Below are 22,788 nucleotides of genomic sequence, written 5' to 3'. Positions count from 1 at the left end.
ATATATATATATATATATATATATATATATATATATATATATATATTCCCTCTCTGCTTCTTGGTGCCAAGGCAGTGGGGGATGGCACTTACATTTAAAAATTTCATAAAGGCACACAAGCAGTTGGAGGGGGGCCTGGATATGGGACTCGAGCCATGGCGCGAGTCAGGGGAAGCTCTTTCCTCGGCAGCTACTGAGCGCCTGCTTATCAAACGCTCTCACACACTTGAGTAAACACGGCTGGATAAACATTACTGAGAAGCAGCGGTCGAAGAGCACGAACATCTGCAAACACATTACCTGACAGGTTAACAATAGCTCGGCCCCTGCTTTTATTTAAGCAGCATAAAATCAATACTGTGCACAGCACTGGCTTTTAATGAATGGCTTTTAAAGTGCAATATCATCTGTACCATGGGCAATCCTTCCATTCATTCACCTTAAAAAGCTTTCATTCTGCACACAAAGAAGAATAGGCAAAATGTGTATTTATAATTAAAACGGTTTCTTATTTAGAAAACCTCAAGTGCAGGAAATGAATTACAACATAAAGGTGACAAAATAAAGAATAAAACACCATAAAGAGTCTTTAAAGGATGTTGATCCAACAAGCTTTGCCAGAATAGCTTCAGTCCTTCTTGACTTTTTAGGTCTCTGGAACTCTACTGAGGGACAGACGTCATTCTTGCAAAAGATATACCCTTCATGTATTTCCTTAATTAGTCCAAAATCTTCCATAGGTGTTCAGCTGGGTGTAGACCTAGTGACCACAAACTCCATGGCATATGAAGTCTTAGTGACTTGTGCAAGCTTTTTATATGTCCACACTGCAGGAACGTGGGACCAAGTTGCCAGAGAAAGGACAAAAGGAAGTACTCATCAGTGACCGCTCATGCCTCATCGATGGTGACAAGATCCTAAAAGAGGCCACTTTGAATGAATGGCTCAGGTTTTAACCCCATTCTACGTTATACCTACAATAAGGAAATAAAATAACATTTAGACATTTGCTTTGAAAAGAGGCTTCACCTTGTTCAGCAGCTTCAAGTCCAATTGTCATCTTAAAACACTGAGTAGCAGAAACAATTTTTAGTGAAATCTGTTACCTGTAAAATTAGATTTACATGCAGCAGTCCAACAAATCTCACCTAATTCAGTTTAATTTACCGCAACGTCTCCTGAAGGTCTGTTGCTCTGTAAGTGCACATCTTGCTGTCAGGTGAAGTATATTGGGACTTTTGTAAAAGCCTCTTCATGATTTAGTATACTTTGGAGGTGCTTACGTACTCCTTATGAGCTTACAGCTCTTAGGACATTTTAAGCACTGTAAGGAATTGCATTCACCAGAGCACTGGTCCTGAGAAATATGCCTCTGATAAAGTCTCAGGTCAGTAAATTCTGTTTTTTTTCCCTCTCCAGTCTACACGTGAGTACCTGGGCCTCGTGGGAACGGTGCAGCTTTCACTCACGCCGTAAAACCGTCAGGAGTAATGCCTGGCTGAAGATATAACACGCGGCATTACATACATGAGTCATGCTTTAAATCTCCACTTTAAATACCCTCCTATTTCACATGACAACAAGCATGCTGCATTCTCTACATTCCTTCATGTGTGCTGAGGATTATTTCAGTGCCCTGTCATTAGGACGAGGGCTACGTGATGACAGCACTGACTTAGCCAGCTTTACATGACTTTGATGTGGCCTGTAAATATTTCCCCTGACACAGGGCTTTTTGCGAAGAAGGTTCCCCTTTGTGGAGCAGTCATAATCATTATGGGATTGTGTTGCTAATGGTGTTTCAGAGACAGATGTTCTACCCAAAAGGGTTTCTTGGCCGCTTGAGAAAAAGTCACACATTTTAGTTGATGAATTGGCAGATGTTGGTTTGTTGAACGTTCAGAATGTGCTTGTTTTCTTTAGACCAGTGGTTCATATTTGAACTTCTTCATCTTCAGGGCCACTCATGCTCAAATGTGTTCACTTGAAGTCAGTTTTAATTGGATCTAGGTAACTTTCAGTTAGAGTTTACTACAGTTATGGTAGGTATACCCTTTTTCATACCAGAACATATTGAAAAATAATCTGGTCTTTACAAGGTTTAAAATCAGGTGATGATATATTATCATACCAACATGCAGAAGTAGTTTGTGAAAACCAATCACATCTCATGATTCAGTAGCGTGTAGAACTACCTTTAGCAACAGTAACTTGAAGTAATTCAGGTCTAAATGACTTTATCAGTCTCTCACATCATTGTGGAGGAATTCTGGCCCACTCTTCTTTACAGCGTTGCTGCAGTTCCTTGAGACTTTATGCACAATTCTCTTAAGGTCCCAACTCAGCATTTCAATCAGGTTGAATTCTGGACTTTGACTGGCCCATTGCAGCAGTTTGATTCTTCCGTTTTTCAGCCATTCTGTTGTAGATTTGCTGCTGTGCTTGGAATCATTGACCTGTTTCATGACATAAATTGGGCGAAGCTTTATCCGTCAGACAGTCCTCACATTTGACTGTAGAATACTTTGCTATACAGAGGAGCTCATGGTGGACTTGATGATTACAAGGTGCCCCGGTCCTGTCGTTGCAAAACAAGCCCAAATCATGACCCTCTCCCACCGTGCTGACAGCTAACATGAGGTGATTGTGCTGATGTGTTGATGTGTTGTGTTTTGTGCATTATGGTCAAACATCTCCACTTTGGTCTTGTCCTTCTAAAGCACATTGCTGCACAGGTCTTGTGATTTTGTCAGGTGCAACTTTGCAAACCTAATTCACCTTAGGGTGAATTTGCTGGGGCCTCCACTCCTGGGAAGACTGGCAGCTGTCTTGAATGTTTTCCACTTGTAAATAATCTTTCTCACTGCAGAATTATGGGCAAATTATTTGGAAATGGCCTCATAACACTTCCTAGAAGGCAGCAGCAATTGCTTCTTTAAGGTTTTTGCTGATATATGTATCTGTGCTTTCACCTTGCTGTTTTAACTTTTCTACCATACACAAGTTACACCTTTTTATTCATAATATATTGGCAGTTTCAACTGTTTATCCATACTACTAGCTAGTATACCTCCTAACAAAGCATGAGATCTTTCTGTTACAGTGTACTTTGTTTCTTCTGCAGAACACATTTCACAGCTACAGGCTTCTCTCCGTCCACCCATGTGGTCAGGATGAATTCAGAGAACACAAACATGAACAATCATTTGCCTTGGTTTGCACTATTGATTAACTACTCCTGGAGCCAACAGTAAATTTAACTTTGGGAACTTAGCACTGCGCACTAATGGCCTTGGGTCTGAGTGCCATTCTGGCTCCGTTCTGTGACACTCTGAGACTGACAGATGGCTTTAGGGCAGTGTTGTTAGACACTGTAATTGGTTGCTTTCCAAACATGAAAGATTTGTCATGCTGATTAAGTAAAAATGGATGATTCCAGTGATGAAAGGGATGATGGATGGAAACTGAGTTAATGTCTTTTGTTGTCATTTTTTTTTTTGCGTGACAGAAATTGGAAAATGTGCCACCACACTGTTAAGCATCGATCTGTTGTCGTGCTTTGGCCCTATTTGCCTAATGGTCACCAGCGTGCCCTTGAATGCCAACTCGGCAGGACACCTGGGCCTTTGCCATGTTCTCCTGGCACTGGTGCAAGCTGCTGGTGATGGCTGTCTTTGAGTGGCGGTCTCAGATGCGAGATTAGGTCCAATAATTGCTTAAGAAGCAGCAGACAAAACAACTGTGCTTACTGTATTTAGATCAGCAGTCTCTGAACATCTGGTGAATTTGCTCTCAAGGCCACAGCTTAAAAAAGCCCATGTAGTGATAACAGAAGTACTTTAGGTCTGTTCAGGCCCCAAATGTGGTTCACAGGGAGGTCAGAATCATTCTGTCCTCATATTGCTCAATGCAAATTATTAAAAGTGCTGTGTTACAGGCTGTGAAATAGCTCAATGTTTCATGTCTGCAAAATCAATAACGGCGTTGAAAGCCCAAAGCTTGTGCCAAATAGTTGTATCTGATATCATTGTGTATGTGTTTTTCCACAGTATCATATGAAGTGTTCAGGGACCATCATTGCTACTCACCAGTCATGTTGTTGTAATGTCATAGCTTCCCCGTGAATCGGGGAAAAGACATAAAAACAATGCTTATAAGTAGAAGTAATAGCATAAAGATCGGCACCATCCATGTAGTCATGGCAATGAGTGAAGCTCAAAACTTTTACCCAGGAGACTGGGTTTGTGCCTTATGTGAAACCAAAAGGGAATATTGAGCTGATTTATTGTTTCTGCTTTTGTAAATGATCTGTTTTACCTTTTACTTTTGCTTAGGCCTGAGCACCAAGCAACAGTATTGTGCAATATTTTTGTATTATTGTAGGGTCTTTGCCTTACCACTGGCCACTGTTGTTGTCAGTTGGTGCTATATGAATAAAATAAAATAGAATTGAATTTTTTAAATATTCTTCTGAAATACCAGGTACAAAGACTCCTGAAAACAAGGTAAAAAGCAGCCAATGTCCAAAGAAAAAGTTGAAAATACCTTCAGAAAAAACATGGAGCTGAAGACCACTGAAAAGCATTTCAAGGAAGAAAGTTATGAAGAAATGAGGGATGGCTTAAGACTTTTGCACAGTAGGGTACTTGCTATTATGGCAAGAAAAAAATGTAAAAAAGATTAAATCATAATCACGTGAAGTATATTATAATGGCAGAAAGCCCTTAAGTCAACATGCTGTGTTATCGCAACAGTGTTAGTGGTCAATTGCATTGTTGGTGCTGGGGTTATCTTGGTTTTGACCATTAATGCAATATTAGACCATTTGTCAAATAATTGGTCATTTTTGAGGCTGTGTTGCTGTTTTTGGCTGATTATGCGGGATTTCCCAATGTGTTTCCCAGAAACGTGTATTGTTATGATATAGTGTATCACTACAACAAGAAAAATTTCCATATTGACCAAACTTGTCTCGTGTGGACACTCTGCTGTATTTTATCATCAAGGGTTTTCCCACAAAGTTTGGAAACTGCAGACACGGTGTTTGTTTTTCATTTTTCTCCTTGGATGATGGTCTAAAACAGTGACTTTGTGCTTTACTGAAGGGATTTATTTTGGTAGTGACTAATTAGAGAACTGAGATTACAATAGCTGCAAAGGGAGTTATGTTCAGATGCAGGCCAAGGCGCCGTAGTTGCGGTAAAAGCAAAAATAAAAGGGTTTATATTTCACAATCAACATACATGACATAAAAAAAAGGATGGTTTGCAGATACTACAACCATTTTTCCCCTCCTAGACTGAGATTTCTGGCTTAGGGACTTCTTGGGAATCCCCATTATTCAATTACACTCACAGCACATGACGGGAGTGTCTGGAAATCAATGGAGAGCATCTGTCCCACAGAGATAACCATTTACCCATGAGACGCATCGTGAGCTGTCAAGCTAATATCTAATTAATTAGTCTTAAACCTCCACCGCACTGATCTGACAGCACAGTGTGTCCTCTGCTGTGTACTGCAGGTAGACACTGAGTATCTGAAAACCCAGATGTTTGAAGTATGGTGCCCGCTGTATGTGGCCTATTTCTCACAGTTACAGCCCCCTTCTGCTATATGATGTCAGACCACTAAGAAGCAAATCATTAGGCCAAAGCCAAGAAATCCTAACATCTGTTTCTTCCATTCTGCTCTCAGCCTTAGCTCATTTTGTGTGTGCTGTAACTCAGTAGCGCACATTTTGTGAGTGTGGGCTATTCCCAGCTGACATTACACTGCCGGACTTGCTTCTGGGCCAGCCGTTAGAAGTTACCCAGAGGTACTTCTGGAATTACACATGGAGAGGGGATAAGAGGCTAAACTGAATTATCACACCTTTTAAAAAGCACTCCTGTCTTGACGTTCTTTGACATTTATGAAAGCAACACGAGGATGCAGTCAGGGCGTGATTTTGCATGTATTCCTTTAATCAGTGTTAGCATTTGACTCTTTGAGCATTTTCACATAAAGTTTTCTGTCTCTCGGCAGGAATACATGGACGCCAACAAATGCATTGATGAACTTCTCAAGCAGCTTGAGGAGGAGCGCCGAAACGTCCGAAGGTAAGAGGTTCTGCCTGAAGATATCAGCAGCTGCCTGCAATTCATTGCCAACCAGAGGCTGCAGAACAATGTTGTTTGGTTTTGAGCTTGAGACAAGCTTTGTGCACAGTTCTTGAGAAATGCTTTTTGTGTTGGAAGCACACTAAAAGTGGCAGACAAAGGGGGAGACTGGTTTGGGGGTTGACTGGGGGCATTTCTCATGGAGGTCCTTTGGAGCAGATTTGCACAGACAATGGAAATGAAGAGCTTATGGAGATGCCAATCTAATGACCTTGTCCCCTCAATGCTGCTATCATCCTTTCCCTTCCAGCAATGCACAGCCCCCATAGAAAAGAGAGACAATTTTTAAACTTCACCCTCTTTTGTACAACCCTTTCTCCATCTCAATGGAGCTGTATTCCCCCGGCTCAAAGTAATTTTCCCCCTGAGTGAGCAAAGAGGGGCTGGGGGTTGGACAGAGGGGAAAGGGGAATAAGGGTCTCAGGATGGGTGGCTGCGGGGGGTTAAATGACCACTGACCATCCCCTTTACTCGGCCAGGACAGCCCCTTAATAAAGGAAGTGATGTGTAAAGGAATGACCCTCTCATCTAAGTCATCCCCACCCAACTTTCTAAGACATCTCGTGTGAGAGCCAGAGTGACCTAATAGCCACTTAGATGACCTGTGCAAACTGATCTGAGGACCAAATGGTTTCAAAAGCCTTGAACTTGTACAACTGCAACTGATTGGAGTACCCCGATTACCCTGAAAGCTGCATGTGAAACACAAATGCCCAGTGTAGTGTAGATTGGGCATTAACTGGTCATTAACCTGCCAGCGCCCTACTATGGAGTCCATGTGATGTCTGATTGCCCACAGGTGAGAATACAGTGGATAAATGTCAGTGGGCTGTCTTCATGGTGCTCCCTTTTCAAAGCTCTATCTCTCCAGCTTCTGTCCAGCTTCCCATTTACTGTTTTGTACCCCATGTGAGAAGAAAAAAAACTCTTTGGAGTGTATTCCAACCTGATCGTTCTAAGGTTGTCCAAACTGGCTTAAAAACAAGGTTAGTACCTTGTTTCTGATTGCGTAAATTATACCTTTAAATGATTTAATGCTACATGGCATTGTACTTTGAAGTGCTTAAGCGTTGACATGTAAGCATTGTGTCTTAGCCTTTGGCCAGTGTCTCTTCCTTTTGCTCTTATCTCCGCAAGGCATCAAACTTGGTCTTCTACAATGTTTTTCTAGCCATTGTGCCATTGTGTAAAACACTCAGTCAGTAGAAGTAGACAAAACCTGAGAAACAAAACAAAACCACTAACGGTCAGTTTGGTATGTTTTAAAAAGGACAACCTATTCTCTAAGTATCCCCCAATGTACCCCTGCCTTGTAGAACTGACATTTGTTTCCTTGAGGTTCAAAGATATAAACTCACTCATAACTCAAAGTAGTGTTTGCCATTTGAAGTACATCTTTCAACTCAGTATCTTGATTGAAAGAATCATGGATAAAGGCTCAAGTTTTTCACGTAATGCTGGTGTCTTGAGAAGAAGTGCTGTTTACAAAGATTGCTTTTGTCTTCCATGGGCTCTAGTGAGAGATTCAACTGTGAGGGGCTCTGCATTGTTGCAAGCCTCTAGATGTTGTAAACAAACCAGTGGAACTCCGTACTTTGAAAATTCCTCGTCTTTGAAGCTCAGTTTTTAGAAACAACATACCACCAGCCAGGATTTGTTCTCATTTCTTTTCCAGTGTTGTTCGATTCAGAGCGGCGACATTGATGAATGATTTCACAAAGGCTTTTGTTCAGCTAAAACATAGACCTCGACTTTTTTTTTTTAAAAAAAACAAAAAAACCGCCTCCTTCCCCTTATTAGGCAGCATCTCACGATGCTGTAGATGTCTCCCTCCACCCCTAAGAATATGGGGCCCATCAATCAGTCAAGAGGAGAAAGAGAAGTCCGTACATTCCTCTAGTTCTTTGCATCCTTCCTTTATGACCCAGTGACCTACTACATTCATGGCTCTCATTGTACCATATTATGGGGTAGTTTCACACTGGCAAAGTACACCGATTAGACAATTATGGCTTATCTCTGTCCTAATTTCAATTTTTTTTTTTTTTTTTTTTTTTACGTTAGAAGGCAGATACTAAAATGTTTCATTTAATTGCTAAATATGCACATCTTGGTCTTACTTTATATTTTGATCAAATGGGAAATACGTGAAACTTCTTTTGTCCAGTTTCCTCAATTTTTTTAAGGACACACTGCACACCATGCTGAGATATGCCAAGTTTTTAGCTAATAGCTCTTTGGAAATCACCTTGGTGCAGAAATACTATTTTATGTCTGTCAAACTGTGCTATCTTTGGAATTTTATATTTAGACACAAGATAGGTTCATCCCTTGAGTGTTTTATGCTTGAATGATTCATAGGTCAGCGTTAAGTGGCTTAAGAAATGATAAATAATCCTCTGAAAATGGCCAGGTACAAGGACTGGACTAAAAGTGAGTGAAAAAGTAGCCAATGTCCAACAAAACCTTTGAAAGACCTCCAGAAAGCCTGGAGAGCTATTGCCCAAGAGCGCTTGAATACATATCAAGAAAATCTGGCTCATTGGAAGCAAAATATGAAAGAAATGAGTGGTGGATCGAGACTTTTGCATTGTTATAAATTAAAAGAAAACATGGATGTGGTGTGTTGTGCAAAAGCTGGAGTTTTCACTGATGTTTGCCAAGTGGGTGTCATCTGTACCAAAACAAGCTCCAAATGTTGCAGAGCTACAGGTGGTAAGTGTAAATTAATGAAAAACATGGATTTTTAATTATCTGAATCTAATTAAAGATCATTTTGAGTGTCAGAAACACCTGCTATATCCTCGTCAGCCGAAAGCCCCATGAGTTCACATGCAGATACACAATTGCCATCTCTTGCACTCAGTCGCAGCATCATTGCTCGATGGAGCACAAAGCCCCAGTGGGATGCTGGCCGGCCTCTCCCGCTCGATCTATTCAATGTGACCACGTCCTTGACAGACGGAAACAAAAGCTCCACGGCACAGTGTCAACATCAGATGGAGCAAATCCAAATTTGGAAACATCAGACACGTTGTACAGTTGGACACCAAACCCAGGGTTTCCAGTTATTCATCGTTTGTTTGCAGGGCACTCATTAAACATGATGAAATGTCTTTTTAAAGGTTTACACTCTCATTAGTGGTGGCCTTGATATGCCGCTGACACACAGTTGAGTCAGAGCAGGTTGGATGTGTTGAGGAAAAAGAGTTTATTAAAGTCGTTGCTGAGTGACAGACATGTGGTGGTGGTGGGGAACATATGGATGCTCTGCAGCGCTAAAAAGCATGACGGGCGGGGAGTGAGTTTGCATGACCTCTTTTTGACAAGCTGCTGTGTCAAGGCACCGTGACTGTGTAATCTTCCCCGTGGATTAAAACAATGCAGATTAGTTTTTTTTCCTCTTTCCATCTCTACTTTCCCACTGTTGATTTGTCAATGTGCTGAGCTGGGGTTTTTTTGTTTTTCCACAAATCTTCCCCTGACCTTGTTTTCAGTAGCCATAGCTGGCCAGTGTAAGGGGTCACATGGCCCAGAGCTGGTCTCACCTGCCATTTTCTGCCTGCTGGAGCAGATGGCATTTGTCTGTGACCCTTTCCACACCTTGGAGGACAAGGAGGGATGAGGAGGGTGGCTGGCAGGCGGTGTGGGGTAGGACTGAGGGGGGGAGGCTCGCTCATAGCAACTGGGAAGTGGGGAGTTGTGATGAGGGAGCAGGGAGGGAGGCAGGGGACTCAGCTGGAGATGCTCGGGGCTTAGGACAGGTTGCAGGGAGCAGGCAACTGCAGCTGCAGCCCAAGTCGAAAGGACATTAACGACGACATCTGCTGATCAATAAGCTATTTGTCATGTTCATAGAGCAGCCCCGCTTCGAAGACGGCAGAGATAGAAAGCGGAGGTCAGATCAGATGTGCTCTTAGGTGGGGGATTATAGCTAATAGGACTTGCTTTGTGTAAGTGAATTCGCCTGTGGGTGGAATTGAAATTGGTCCATTTTTTCTCTGAGAAGCAGCTCAACATTTCTGCCTATTTGTCCTTGCTTGATCATACAATGTTTGAGCTTTAAGACCAACTATCAAAGACTGACTGGAAAGTCAAGAAAGTCTTTTCTTGAACTGCAAATTCTCAAAATTGTTTGAGCTATTAAAAGTTTTCTGAGAGACTCTGAATTTTCTTAAAGTTTGTCCTTTTTAAGGGCATTGCTCGTACAAAGCGCCTTCGCCTTTAACCGAGGATGGCGGCGTTAAGTGAGAGAAAGAGCTAAATGAGTGAGCCTGTAAACATGCCAGAGAAAGAAAGACCACAGGAGCACAAAGCTGGGAAACAGCTTTGCAAATCTGGACCTTGCTGATGTTGCTACAAGCCATATCTGGCCTCAAAGACGCCTGTGTGCTGCCGGCGGTCTGAGCAAGATGAAAGGCTGTAATCCTCAGCTGAAGTATGTGGCGAGGCCTGCTCTGCCGATGAGGAGGTGGATAGGGTTCAGCCTCCCGCAAACCCCTTCGACGCCCCGAGGATCTGCCGTCTCGCTTGGGCGAGAGCCATGCATTTTACAACTTTAATTGGATAAGTTGACCGGTCTAATGCAATAATTTGATCACGCTAAGCCTTAAAGAGATCTAATACGCTCCCAAAGTATATTTGTGCGCCCTCTGAAGTAAATGACTGAACCTAATCCATCCATTAGAGGTCACTTTACGACCCAGGAGTCCAGACTCCAAAATATCTTAAAGGAGCAGTTAGTGGGCAAATAAATCAGTCTGTGAAACCCTCATTTAAACCTTCATGCGCGGCTGGAATTTGCCTTTTTAAATTAGTTGGTATTTTTCCTCAAGACTTTGTTATTTTTTAATAAAATGCTCGATTAAACCTTGTGGAGTGTAAACCATGAACAGCCAGTGGTAAAATGACAAAAGTCTCTGCTTTTCATGTATAATTATCTGGTTTTGCATATTATTTTCCTACTTGATGGCCAGTACGAGTTGTTAGCAGTCCAGTATAAATTATCAGTAGGTGGCCGCCAATAACATAACCGTGATTGCGTGGTTTCACTCTGCTGAAAGGAAGATATGATGAGTTAAGTGTGGTTTAAAAAAATCCAATTCAGAAGCTGTAACTGTGACTTTTCCTTTCGATTTAGCTTTCCCTTTGTTATAATATTTGCTTAATTTTCACCCATTTGTTCGGTTAGTTTTAGGCACCAGAGATGCTTGGTTTGGTTTATGATTGTTTTTGCTAAAATACACCCTTGTAGTGTAAATCTGATACTACAGAGCTGAATTTATTGTGTACCGTGTGTTCTTTGCTCTGCTTTGTGACCAGAGGTTACATGCAGTTCACAAAGCCACTAGATTTATCTTGCTGCTTATCACTGATTATAGTCAAAGGTAATGACCTACTAAAGGTGCGTACAAACCGTAATAGACGAGCAACAACTGATTACCACAAACAATGAAATGAAACCATGGAACATCTACTAGCCATCAGTGTGATGAGCGAATCCCTTCATATCTGGATAGGTGCAGCGATTTATTGAAACCTGTGAAAACACATGTAAATACAGTATAAAAGGCAAAACAGTTTATATAATTCGAATGAGCTTGAAAGTCAATATTTGAAAGTCAATACCTTTATTCTTCAGCACAGTCTGAACTCTCTTAAGCAGCTTTCTTGTCATGTCTTTAAGTAGTCTTCAGGAATAGTTCTCCAGGCTTCTTGAAGGACATTCAAAGCTCTTCTTTGGATGTTTCTGCCTTTTGTTCTGTTCTCTGTCAACATGATCCCACACTGCTTCAATGATGTTGAGGTCCCGGCTCTAGGGAGGCCAATCCATGACTGATAGTGCTCCACTGTGTGTTTTTCTTGACAGTGTGTTTGGGTTGTTATCATGCTAAAAAAATTAAATTGCGCCAATTAGACTCTTCCAAGATGTTACTGCATGGTGGATTAAAGTCTGATGGTACCTTTCTGTGTTCATAAATCATCAATTTTGACAAGATCTCCAACAACACTGGATGAAATGCATATCAAACCATAACAGAAATTCCGCCGTGTTTTACAGATGGCTGTAGACACTTTTTTACCTGTCTCCTAACCTCCATCAGACTTGTTTCCACTCATTTTCAGTCCAGTTCTTCTGTAATTTTCATACCTCAGCTTTTTCTCCCTATTCCCTTCTTTAAGAATGGCTTCTTGACAGCCACCCTTCCACCCAGACCATTTCTGATGAGGCTTCATTCATCAGCTGAAGGTCTACATGCATCTCTCAGGTCCAAGTTTCCTCAGATTTTTTAAGGACATACTACACACCAGGCTGAAATATGCCAAGTTTTCAGTTAACAGCTCTTTGAGATTCACCATATTGATGCAAAAATATTATTTTATGTCTGTCATACTTTGGTATGACAGAGTCAACCAAAGAAATATAAACAAAAGATGTTTTTTTGTGACAGGCTGCTAGTAACAAAGTGCCTAAAGATGCAATTTAAATTGCTTCTTTGCTAAGTTGTCTGTCAAGTGTAGACACAACATTGATTTCTTTTTTACTTCTAAAATGATTCATAGGTCAGAGTTAAGTGGCTTAACAAACAAAACATTCCTCTGAAAATGGTTGTGTACAAGGACTTGACTGAAAATGAGAATGAATGAGAAAAAAAATGTAGCCAATGTCCAAAGAAATAATATCCAAATTTGTTGTAGTTAGCAGTAAGTTGTTAACATGTGTGAGAATTTGTTTGCTTGAAGTAAGTAGCAAGTCGACAGAAAAGCTTCTTGTTTATCTTGACCTCACTTTACTGTGAACACAATGATAACCTCACTGAAGCCTGAAGTTAGGGAGGTGACACCGCCGCTCTGTGACATAAGTCAACACGTGCTAGGTTATCTTCTCAGAAACTCACTAACTCTGTCTAGCTGGGACGATCTTCCCCATCCCCCCACACCAAAACAGTCCAGCCCTAATCCATGCACACAGTCCAGGCCCTGGTAAAATACATGCATCAGTTTTATGGAGCTCAAGAGAGGAAAAGGTTAATCGAATGGTTTAATGAGGCTTTTTACCGAAGCGTCTTCAAGGTCGTTTTCATAGCGGCATTCCCCTGTTCATTGCATATGAGGACTTGCCAGTAATATGCTTCCTCCCATATCATTCACCTTAAGCCTTCATGTTTCTGATGTTTTCTGATTGGTTTCAAGGTTAAGTACACTGCAGAGCCGAAGTGTACTGGCTGTTTTTCTGAAAATAGCTTAACCTAATGAATCTGTCCTTTCCCTGTACATGCAGTGTTTCAGTAAACCATTTTCTAGTGGTTTCACAACATGGATATGCAGCGTTTTAAAGGACTTGTGACACCTATTCTTGGCATTTCCACTGAATGGGGTATTATCTGCATTCCTAAAAGCAATTAGGTGCACTTAAGAGACATTTTGCCTGTGGGATTTTGTGTAATGCCTAATTACTGCTGGTGTTTCACCGGGTTCTCAGAAACTCAATTTAAATGTATTGTACTGTAAAGAAACACTTCTACACATTAGTATATTACTTTATCTGATTTCAGCTGAATTGACTGTTCTCCACAATGTTCAGGTCTGTAAACTTTAGTTGAGTTCTTCACCGTACAGTGAATAGATTTTTTTCAAGATCAGCTCTAGGGTGAATATGTTATGACTCCTTTTATGCTCCTGAAAGTGTGCCGTTATTTTGACTAAAACATGTGCTGCGAAGCACTCCAGTAAACATCCTCGCTTTAAGATGAGCAGATTGATAGAGCCCGTGTGGTTTTCATTGTTGACACAACCTGTGTGGTGGCAGTCACAGTGGTTGCAACCATGCTATTTACCCCCAGCTCGGGGCTTTCTGGAAAACATCCTCATGTCGTTGAGGAAACAGGAAAGGGTGAAAATGTGTGAAAATCAAAACACTGCAGTCCTGAAAGTGGGTGTCCTGTGAGTCTCTGATGAAGTGATAAGTTGTAAAATTGAATGTTTCTTAAAGTAAATGTGGAATAATGTTTCAGGACAATGTACTGGTCAGTTTTAAACAGAACTTTGGAGTCAGATCCTAAGTGGAGCAGGTGGGTAGATGGGATGGATAAACAAACCCAAGAGCTCAAATCAGACTCTACAGGCCTCAACTAGTATGTTAAATGTTAAAGTTCATGACAGTACAATTAGAAGAAGACTGAACAAGTATGGTTTTTAGGGTTTTTCAGGAGAAAGAACAAAAGTGCCTAAAGACGAACATGGCAGCACAGCTTAGGTTTGCAAAGTTGCATCTGAACATAACACAAGACTTCAGGAAGAAAATCATTTGGACCAAATTGAAAATGTGTGGTCATAAAGCACAAAGCCAAACGCCTCATATCAGCTGTCAGCATGGTGATGGAGGGGTGATGATTTAGGCCTTTCTTACAGCTACAGGACCTGGACACTTTGGAGTCACTGAGGTGACCATGAACTTCTCTGTATACCAAAGTATTCTAGAGTCAAAAGTGACTTTATCTGTCCGACGGATAAAGATTGGCCCAAAATGGGTGCTGTGACAGGACAACAAATACAGAATGACTGAAAAAGAAAAGATTCAAGGTGTTACAATGGTCCAGTCAAAGTCCAGACCTCAACCTGATTAACATGCTGTGGTGGGACCTTAAAAGAGCTGTGCATAAACCTCAATGAAAGAAGAGTGGGCCAGAATTCCTCCACAATGAGTTGAGAGACTGATAAAGTGAGACACAGAATAATTACTTCAGTTATTTCTGCTAAAGGTGGTTCTGTAAGATACTGAATCATGAGGTGGACTTTTTCACAGGACTGCACAAACACATAGAACTGATTTTAGAGAGACAGGTGGAAACAAATTTAGGTGGGGCAAACAATCCCAAAGGAGGGGAAAGAAGTAAAACTAACATTTAAACTCAAACAGGAAGTAACCAAAAGACAAAAAATTGACGCTGAAACATGAAAACAGAGGCGGGAGAGAGAAATGTGAGTGGTTAGAAAACAACAATAGAAACCACTAAAAACAAGTGGATACCACAAGGGCCACAACATATGCTGCTGAACATTAAATCATAGCCATGAAGAAGACAATAACTGTCCATCTTAACAAGAATTAACACAAAAACATGATGTGCTTAAGTCTCTGTCAGTGGTGTAAGGCGCTGCGTGGATCATGATGAACATGGGGTGGAGAAAGCAGTTACAGATGCAGGAAGGTGGGGTTTTAATAGTCCTGTAGAACCCCACCCAAGTGTCCTGCATTTTGGGATAATCTTCCCTATCTCCAGAGACGAGCTCCTGCAGCACTGCTGCAAGAGGGCCTGGGGCTGTAACCAGAAAGTACAGTGTATAAACACAGTGAAAAAGTGAATGTTAGCTTCTGTTAACCTCTTGGTGGGTGGAGAGGCTGATGGTTGCTTTAGATCACAAGGATTGCAAAGCCTTGTTAAATGTATTACATGTAAAGACCAATAGCACATCAATTTAGAGACTCCCCGTCTGGTTTAATGAGTTCACAGTTTTCACTTTTCGGCTCTGAAAGTAGAGCTGGTCAGAGGTTCAATCCTCATCTTGCATATGTGAGTCAGACACTGAACTCCACAGTCTCCCGATGGATCCATTGGTGTGCTTGATGGGTAAAAAGCACTTGAAAGGCATAAAATGAAGCGGTGAATGAATGCTCGTGTGAATGGTTGAATGTGGCTTGTAGGGGAAAAGCGTTCTGAGGGCTCGGCTGGAGTACAAAAGCACCATTTAAATATCAGCGTATCTAATTTTGGCCTGCATTTGACCATCTCTAAACCAGTACCTAATCGAGCTTCTGATTACATAAGAATTAGAGGATGCATTAAGTGTTGTGTATTCTGAATTTGCTGCTTTCTTTCTGCTGCAAGATCTAACTGTCCCTTTGATTAGAGGAGGATAAAACTAAGATTACCCCATAATAGCCCCCCATTTGTGAATCGTAATCACACAAGGAATGCTCTTTGTCTTAAAAAAAGATTTACTTAAGTTTAATTAAAGATACCGCCATCAGCGTTAATCCAGCTCATTCCACTCCTAATGACTTTAAACATTTCCTGAGATCTTCCAGAGAGGAAAATCTCGGTGCGCTTGATGATGTCTCACCGGACTGGCATCGTTCCGCCCCCCCTCATCAACCCCCTTCCCCGATCTAATGAAACATGACCGAGGACTGCGTTGTGGGTTTTCATTGTATTACACACTTCATCTTGCAACCAAGAAGTGAAATATCACACGTGTAGACGCTCACTAACATCCAGGGAGTCTCCGGAGGGAACCCTGCCGTGTGATTTGCATCTGTCTTGTGCAGATCCAGGGCAGGCTAGTGTTGGGTAAACAAACTGGCCTGCCTGTCTGCAGAATGGCATTTCCTTTACCCATCATTGTGCACAAAACACTCCCTGAACCTCTTCCCAAAAGATTCCCGTCCATGTTGACAGCTAAATATCCACGCCTAGCACCACCGACGTGTTTCCAAATGACTTTGCACCTCTTGCTTGCTCAGACATTTTAGATGGCCGCTCTCGGAAACAACTCTCAAGCCCAAACGTTTGGGCTAATCCAGTGTGCGATTAAAGCCTGACTGGGAACACACACCTAGACGGTAGAATCGACCGGTCTGGTAATGAGCTCAAGTGACGCATGCCGGTCGCCCCTGGTCGCTCATCTGTGATCAAGCTGCAGGGGATTAATGTCACGGAGGGAAAGTGTGGCTGACGGCCAGAGCAGCGGGCCGACAGGATGTTTGTGCGTTTGTGTGGTGCACTTACTCTTACTTTTCTAAACATTTCAGGGCCCTGTACTACACCTGAGTGCACCTACGCTTCACTACAGTTGGAATATCGCCAGCTGCAGTGCTTTAAAAACTATCTGTTGTATTTAGCTCCATCTGGGTCAGCATTATCATGCTGCCCACAAAGTAATGCATCAATTATTTAACACTGGAAGGAACTGTTCTCCATAATGAGCACTTTCAAACCCTCTCTAGCCTCAAGATATCGCTCTGATGAAATGCGAGGCATATCCAGTGCGACGGCAAAGCAAGCTGTGCGTTCGTTTTACGTGATGTGTTTATATTTTACAGGCCAGTCCAGGAATCGGTGTTCGCTGTTGTCTCATTTTAAATAATTTTTTTTTTTCTTTTGGGTGGTAAATTGAGCCAAAAACTTTATTTTGTGCCAGATAAATGTGCACAATCCATTTAACAAGGTTACTGCTTTGATTTCAGCTTGAACTCTCTAAATGGGAAATTTGTTTTGAACTCACTTGCAAAAATGCAGTTTACACATCGTGACAGACTTGTAATAGAGTATTTTTGCATGGCTGAATTGCTACTTTCACTTCAGTAAACGTTCGAAATACTTCTTCAACCGCTGCACACACACTACTACTACGAGCACGAGCGTCCTTCTAACCCGAAAGGACCTCAGAGGTGCTGACACTCACGCTGCATGCAGCCACAGCCAGCATACCTCAGACCACCCTGCACCCTATTACAAATCCATATCGACCCGCTGGCCCTCCGGCCACTGTCCCAGCACCGGCCTGTCTCCTTCCCTGTACCCCCTCCTCCCTGTGGAATGCTAACCTAGCCCGAGTGTGTGTGTGTGTGTGTGACAGTGGTGGAGCCAGGCTGGCTGTGTGGGCGGCCGAGTGTTTCCAAACAGTGGAATCTGTCACTGACACCCCTGGCAGAGCAATAAGCAGCGCCTTAATGAGCTCAGCAGATCACTCAGCACACACACACACACACACACACACTTGCGCGCGTTCATATACGCATATGAATTTTGCAAACATCATGTGCACACACTTACACAATGGTGTTAGTGGACTTAATTATCACTGTGACAACATATGGATTATAATTTGCACGTATTGCATGAAGACACGCACACAATAAACTGTAAATAAAGGATGGGTGTCGCCACCCTGACTTTACCTATTAATTAGTGAAGTGACGATTTCAGCTCACGCTCACAGGCTTGGTTAGCAGGGTGCATAAGTGCATAGCACAGACGCAGATAGCTGCTAATTAGTGCTGAGTATCACACAGATAAAAGAAAAGAATTTCACCCAGCAACACTGGCACAAAGAATTCTTAGGCTGTCAGTACAGTTGTTACTACATAAATAAGAGTCCAAAAGGCTCTAACAGCACAAATACAGTCACGAGATCCAGTTTAGTAAGAAGTGGGTAGACATCTATAGGCCTGGCTAGCTAGAATCACCTGTCATTATGCCACACACAACTTTCAGCCCTAATAATGGGGGGAAAAAAGGGTTTTGTTGTGCTGGGCTATAAATATGTGCTTACAGTAAAGCTGGTATTTTAATATTAGAGTCTACAGAGATTGACTCTTTCAGACATGGCTTCATTTTTCAGTCCCAGACGTTGTGCACGTGTACAGTCAGGCTGTAGTCTATATAGTAGTGTGCAAAAGTCTTGAATCACCCCATGTTTCTTGATATTTTGCTTTGTAAATGAGAAATAGATGCAGTGATTTACTGAAATATGTGCAAACATACATGTAAATGCACACACAAGGCAGTTCAGCACACTCTGAACTCTCTTAGGCAGCTTTCTTCCTTCCACTGAGACAATTTCTGATGAGGCTTCAGTAGATGATCAGCTGATTCATCTTTAGAAATGAAAAGAAAATGATGTGTTTCTGTGACAGGTTGCTAGAAACAGAGTGGCTAAAGATACCATTTAAAACCGGTTCTTTGCTGAGTTGTCTTTTATGTGTAGTCACAACACTGGTTCATCCCTTCAGTTATGTTTCTTTTGATGATTCATGGGTCAGTGTTACGTGGCTTGACAAAAAAATGCTTCAGTACAAGGACTGGACTGAAAATCATTGAAAAAGAAACCAATGTCCAAACAAACAATGAAAGAAAACTTGGAGAAGTTTTGCTCAAGAGGAGTGAAAAAAAGGTCTAGCTTGGAAGCAAAATATAAAGAAATGAGGGGCAGCTGAAGACAAATATGCACCCATGCACATCCACCAGTGTATACCTAAAATGTACTGACTTTAACTTCACATGCTTTGACAAACCCATTCATTACTTATGCAATTACAGTTGTCAGCCCATGCACACACACACACACACACATACACAAACATGCAGATATGCACTTATGGTACCATCATTATGTAGTTAAATGGAAGTAAACAAGGCTAAGCAAACAAGCATCGCTTATTTCCTGCAGGAAAAAGCAGTGAGCCTCACATCTGTTGCACTGCTCAGCGCTACTCGGTGTTTCGGCGCTCCGGTCGATCAAATTAAAGCCAACGGCACGTTCAATATTTCTTGATTACTGTGCGCGTCCTTGTGTTAATGCTGACTCAGCCATTCATTCATCTGTCTTTATTTTTTTTAACCCAAATGGGACAATGGTGTGTAATTGGTCACCACCTGCTCGTAAAATCAAATCTCGCTCGCTCCACATTCAGATTTCCCCTCACGAGACAGCTGCGCTTATGATAAACACAATTACCCCGCTCTGCGTGACACTTTGGTCACGAGCGCAATCATCGGGCATCATATATCTCTCCGAGTTTTATGATGACAAATGGCAATGCCGCTGCCGGCTTTAGGAGACATCTGATAACGAGTGCCACTTTTTTGGGGGGCTTTATCTACCTTCTCTTATCTTGACGTGAGCAAGTCGCTCCATCACCCTCCTGCAGACTCATTTTGCTTCGTGTGATTGTTTGCTGAGGACATCGCTGACAGTGGCTGTAGAGCACAGTGGCAGCGATGGCCCCAGCTCTAAGTCACCCCTGTCCTTTCTTTACCCTCTTTAACTGAGCACTCCTGTCACCGGGACCCTTTTAATTCTCCCCTTTTCACCCGTCCGGTGCCCGCCTCCTCCTGCACTGGTCCTATTGGGGAGCAGACAATAGAACCCCCCCCCCATCACCCTCCTCTTCATCCCCACTTTTGCCTCTTCATCCCCCCCCACTTCTTCTCATCTCCGTCCTGCCTGGGTTGAGGCTGCGGGCTTCATGCTGCAGTTAGTCACAGCCATTCAGCTGAGACTGATTGTGATTGTGGCAGATGGGCCGGAGTCACTCGGCCCAGCAGACCCAAGCACTTCTTTCTTTTTCCTTTTTTTTTCTCCTCCTCCTCGCCTCCTCCTTCGCTTTCCGTCTTTTCCTTGCTCTTGATCTCTTCCTCGGTTGTCTCTATCTGTCTTTTGTCAGCGCGCTTGTCTCTTTGTGTCGCGGTGTTTTCCCCGTCCACATTTCTCTCTCTTTTTTTTTTTACAAGGGCTCAATTTGGCCGGCTTAGGCCTCAGAGTAGGTGCTTGTCAGATCATTTAACGGGGACTGACACCCCCCTGATCTCCCCACAGAGCTCCCATTTGACTATTTTCCCATTTTTGCAACTTTCTGTATGATCAAACAAGGGTGCCAGCCTCAGGAAAGGATCGACCAGGTGTGCAGGGAGACAGAGTGACTACCTGAAAGTTGCAACTTTACCACATTTTTGCATGTGTGATCTCTTCTTTCTCCCTCCCTTTTGCTCTGAAAGGAGTCCACTTAGTGGAACATCACAAGCCGGCTGCCGCTTGCCCGTTCATGTTTGAGGAACCCCCCCCCCCCCCCCCCCCAAACCTACAACACTGTTGTCACCCCCCCCTCCTCCAAAAAAAAGAAAACTCCTCCTTCTCCCTGAAAAACCCTCACCCCAGCCTCCCAGCCCTCTCTTTCCCCCCTGAGGAAAGATCCACCTTCAGAGAGGCAGCGGAGCAGCCGTCTCCCTGAACACATGTTAAACGTCCTGTAAGCCCGAGGAAGAGGAGGAGGGAGGCAGTCATAGAGAGAGAGAGAGAGGGAGAGGGAGGCTCGGAGACAGACAGCATGAGAGAGAAAGAGATAGAAGCGGAGACAGACTGAGGAGAGAAATATTCGGAGGAAAGATAAAGCCGGGAGGCGGGGTGGTGGGCGGCAGATCGGAGGCACAAAACACTCGGTGTGTTTGTGCGTGTGTGTAAAGAGGAGCCTCGGAGCGCTGAGGGAAGCGTGCATGTAGCAGGAGAAGGGAAAGCGGTGTATCGGGAGAAGTCGGTGCACGCCGGCAGAGTGAGGGAGGCAGCAGAGTAGGGGAAAAAGGAGGGGGGAAGCAAGGACTTTGAGAGCGAGGAAGAGGGAAAGGCAGTCCGGGGCAGAGCCGGCAGCGCTCTGTTTGTGGATGTAAACTTTGTCATCTGCGGGATCAGTCGGACAGCAGCTGCGGAGCAGGAGGAAAGCGTGCCGGTGGATTACCATGCGTGTCCTCTGAATGCACCAGGATGCTGCGTCTCCACCAGGGTAAGGAGCGAGCCGGCGTCAGCCGCTCATGACATGGCAAAAAAAGAAAGAAAGAAACCTTGTTTTCTTGTAAGATTTGATTGTGACTGAAGTACACTTGGCTTATTTGGGGATTTAAGATGCGCATCACATGCATGCCGGCAGATTCACCGTTACCAGAGCTTTCCCCGGCATATCCTCGGTTAGGCTTCCTTACTTTGTCCCGAGCTGCAATATTTCCAAGTAATTCCCCAGAGGGGGACATGTTTCATATAGCAGGACTGCACACATGTGCGATTTGCACTGATTTGCGAGGGGAATCGCATGTCCTGTTGCTAGTGGCAACAGCATGGGGTCAGGGGTGCTGCATAGAAAAAACAACCCACTTTGTTTCTGACTGATAACACCAGGAAACAGACAAAGTGGAGGTAAAGAAGCCCGGCTTTGCAGGGATTTATATGTGCAGGAATGCATAGGCTTCAATTCTTTCCTTATACACTTACTCTCTCTGTCTCGCTCGCTCAGGCAGATTAAGATTTCCTATCCAGCCCACTAATCCCACACTGAAATGAGCTGAACTGGTTGAGGTGGTGGACAATAATATGGAATATGGGTGTATATATACTCTTTCCCAGTGATGTGGCGTTAAGACCTGCAGTGTCAAAGTCACGGCAGGTCAGTAGGGGGTCTTCCCTTATAGGCAGCCTAATTTGCAGCAGACAGATAGATGCTCAGTGCTTGGTGCCTGCAACCATCGCAGGGATGCCGGGGTGGCTTTATGTTTTTGGGCTGACTTTGTTATCTCAATAAACAGAACTGCTGGGGAATAGAGAAATGAGAGCATGGGAGAGCATGGGAGGTATCATCACTCTCTTGCTGGTGTTGTCAAAGCGCCAGAGAGAAATGCCATTCTGTCTTTTTTTGAGTTTGAGTTAAAGAGAGCTTTTTTTGCCCTGGGAACTGGTGCTTCCCATCACAAGAGCAAAAAATAGCATCTGGCATGGAGTGGATGCTTTACAGCTGGGAATGCCAATGAATGTAGGCAATCTATGTGAAGGGTAACCAACAGCAGATTAAAAGGTGTTAACTTAAAGCACATTATAGTTGCAGCAGTACCCCAGTCTATGAGGCACTTAGGTATATACTGAGGTATTCAGCAATGAGCTGCCAAACAAAGCCCTAAAATCTCTGCTTCATACTTGGCTCTGATCCCCCCACACACACGCACGCACACACACACACACACACACACACACACACACACACACACACACACACACACACACCATGTTATCTTCCATTTGTTTA

At 43.1% G+C, this 22,788-nt stretch overlaps 1 protein-coding gene across 8 annotated transcripts in view; it reads left to right on the top strand.

Moving 5' to 3' along the window:
• LOC116332073 (nck-associated protein 5) overlaps positions 1-22,788 on the top strand; it is a 178,036-nt gene that overhangs the window by 52,514 nt on the left and 102,734 nt on the right. For 6 of the 8 annotated variants that reach the window (XM_039606869.1, XM_039606868.1, XM_039606871.1 and 3 more), the window contains one exon: positions 6,028-6,101. In XM_039606869.1, coding sequence (XP_039462803.1) covers positions 6,028-6,101 — 74 coding nt within the window. Of the gene's footprint in view, positions 1-6,027; positions 6,102-21,325; positions 21,502-22,788 lie in introns of those variants that run through there. The other 2 variants (XM_031754933.2, XM_039606873.1) reach the window with 2 other exon arrangements.

This window comes from Oreochromis aureus, linkage group 23, assembly GCF_013358895.1.
Source record: "Oreochromis aureus strain Israel breed Guangdong linkage group 23, ZZ_aureus, whole genome shotgun sequence".
Lineage (NCBI taxonomy): Eukaryota > Metazoa > Chordata > Actinopteri > Cichliformes > Cichlidae > Oreochromis > Oreochromis aureus.
This window is presented reverse-complemented; position numbering and strand designations above follow the sequence as displayed.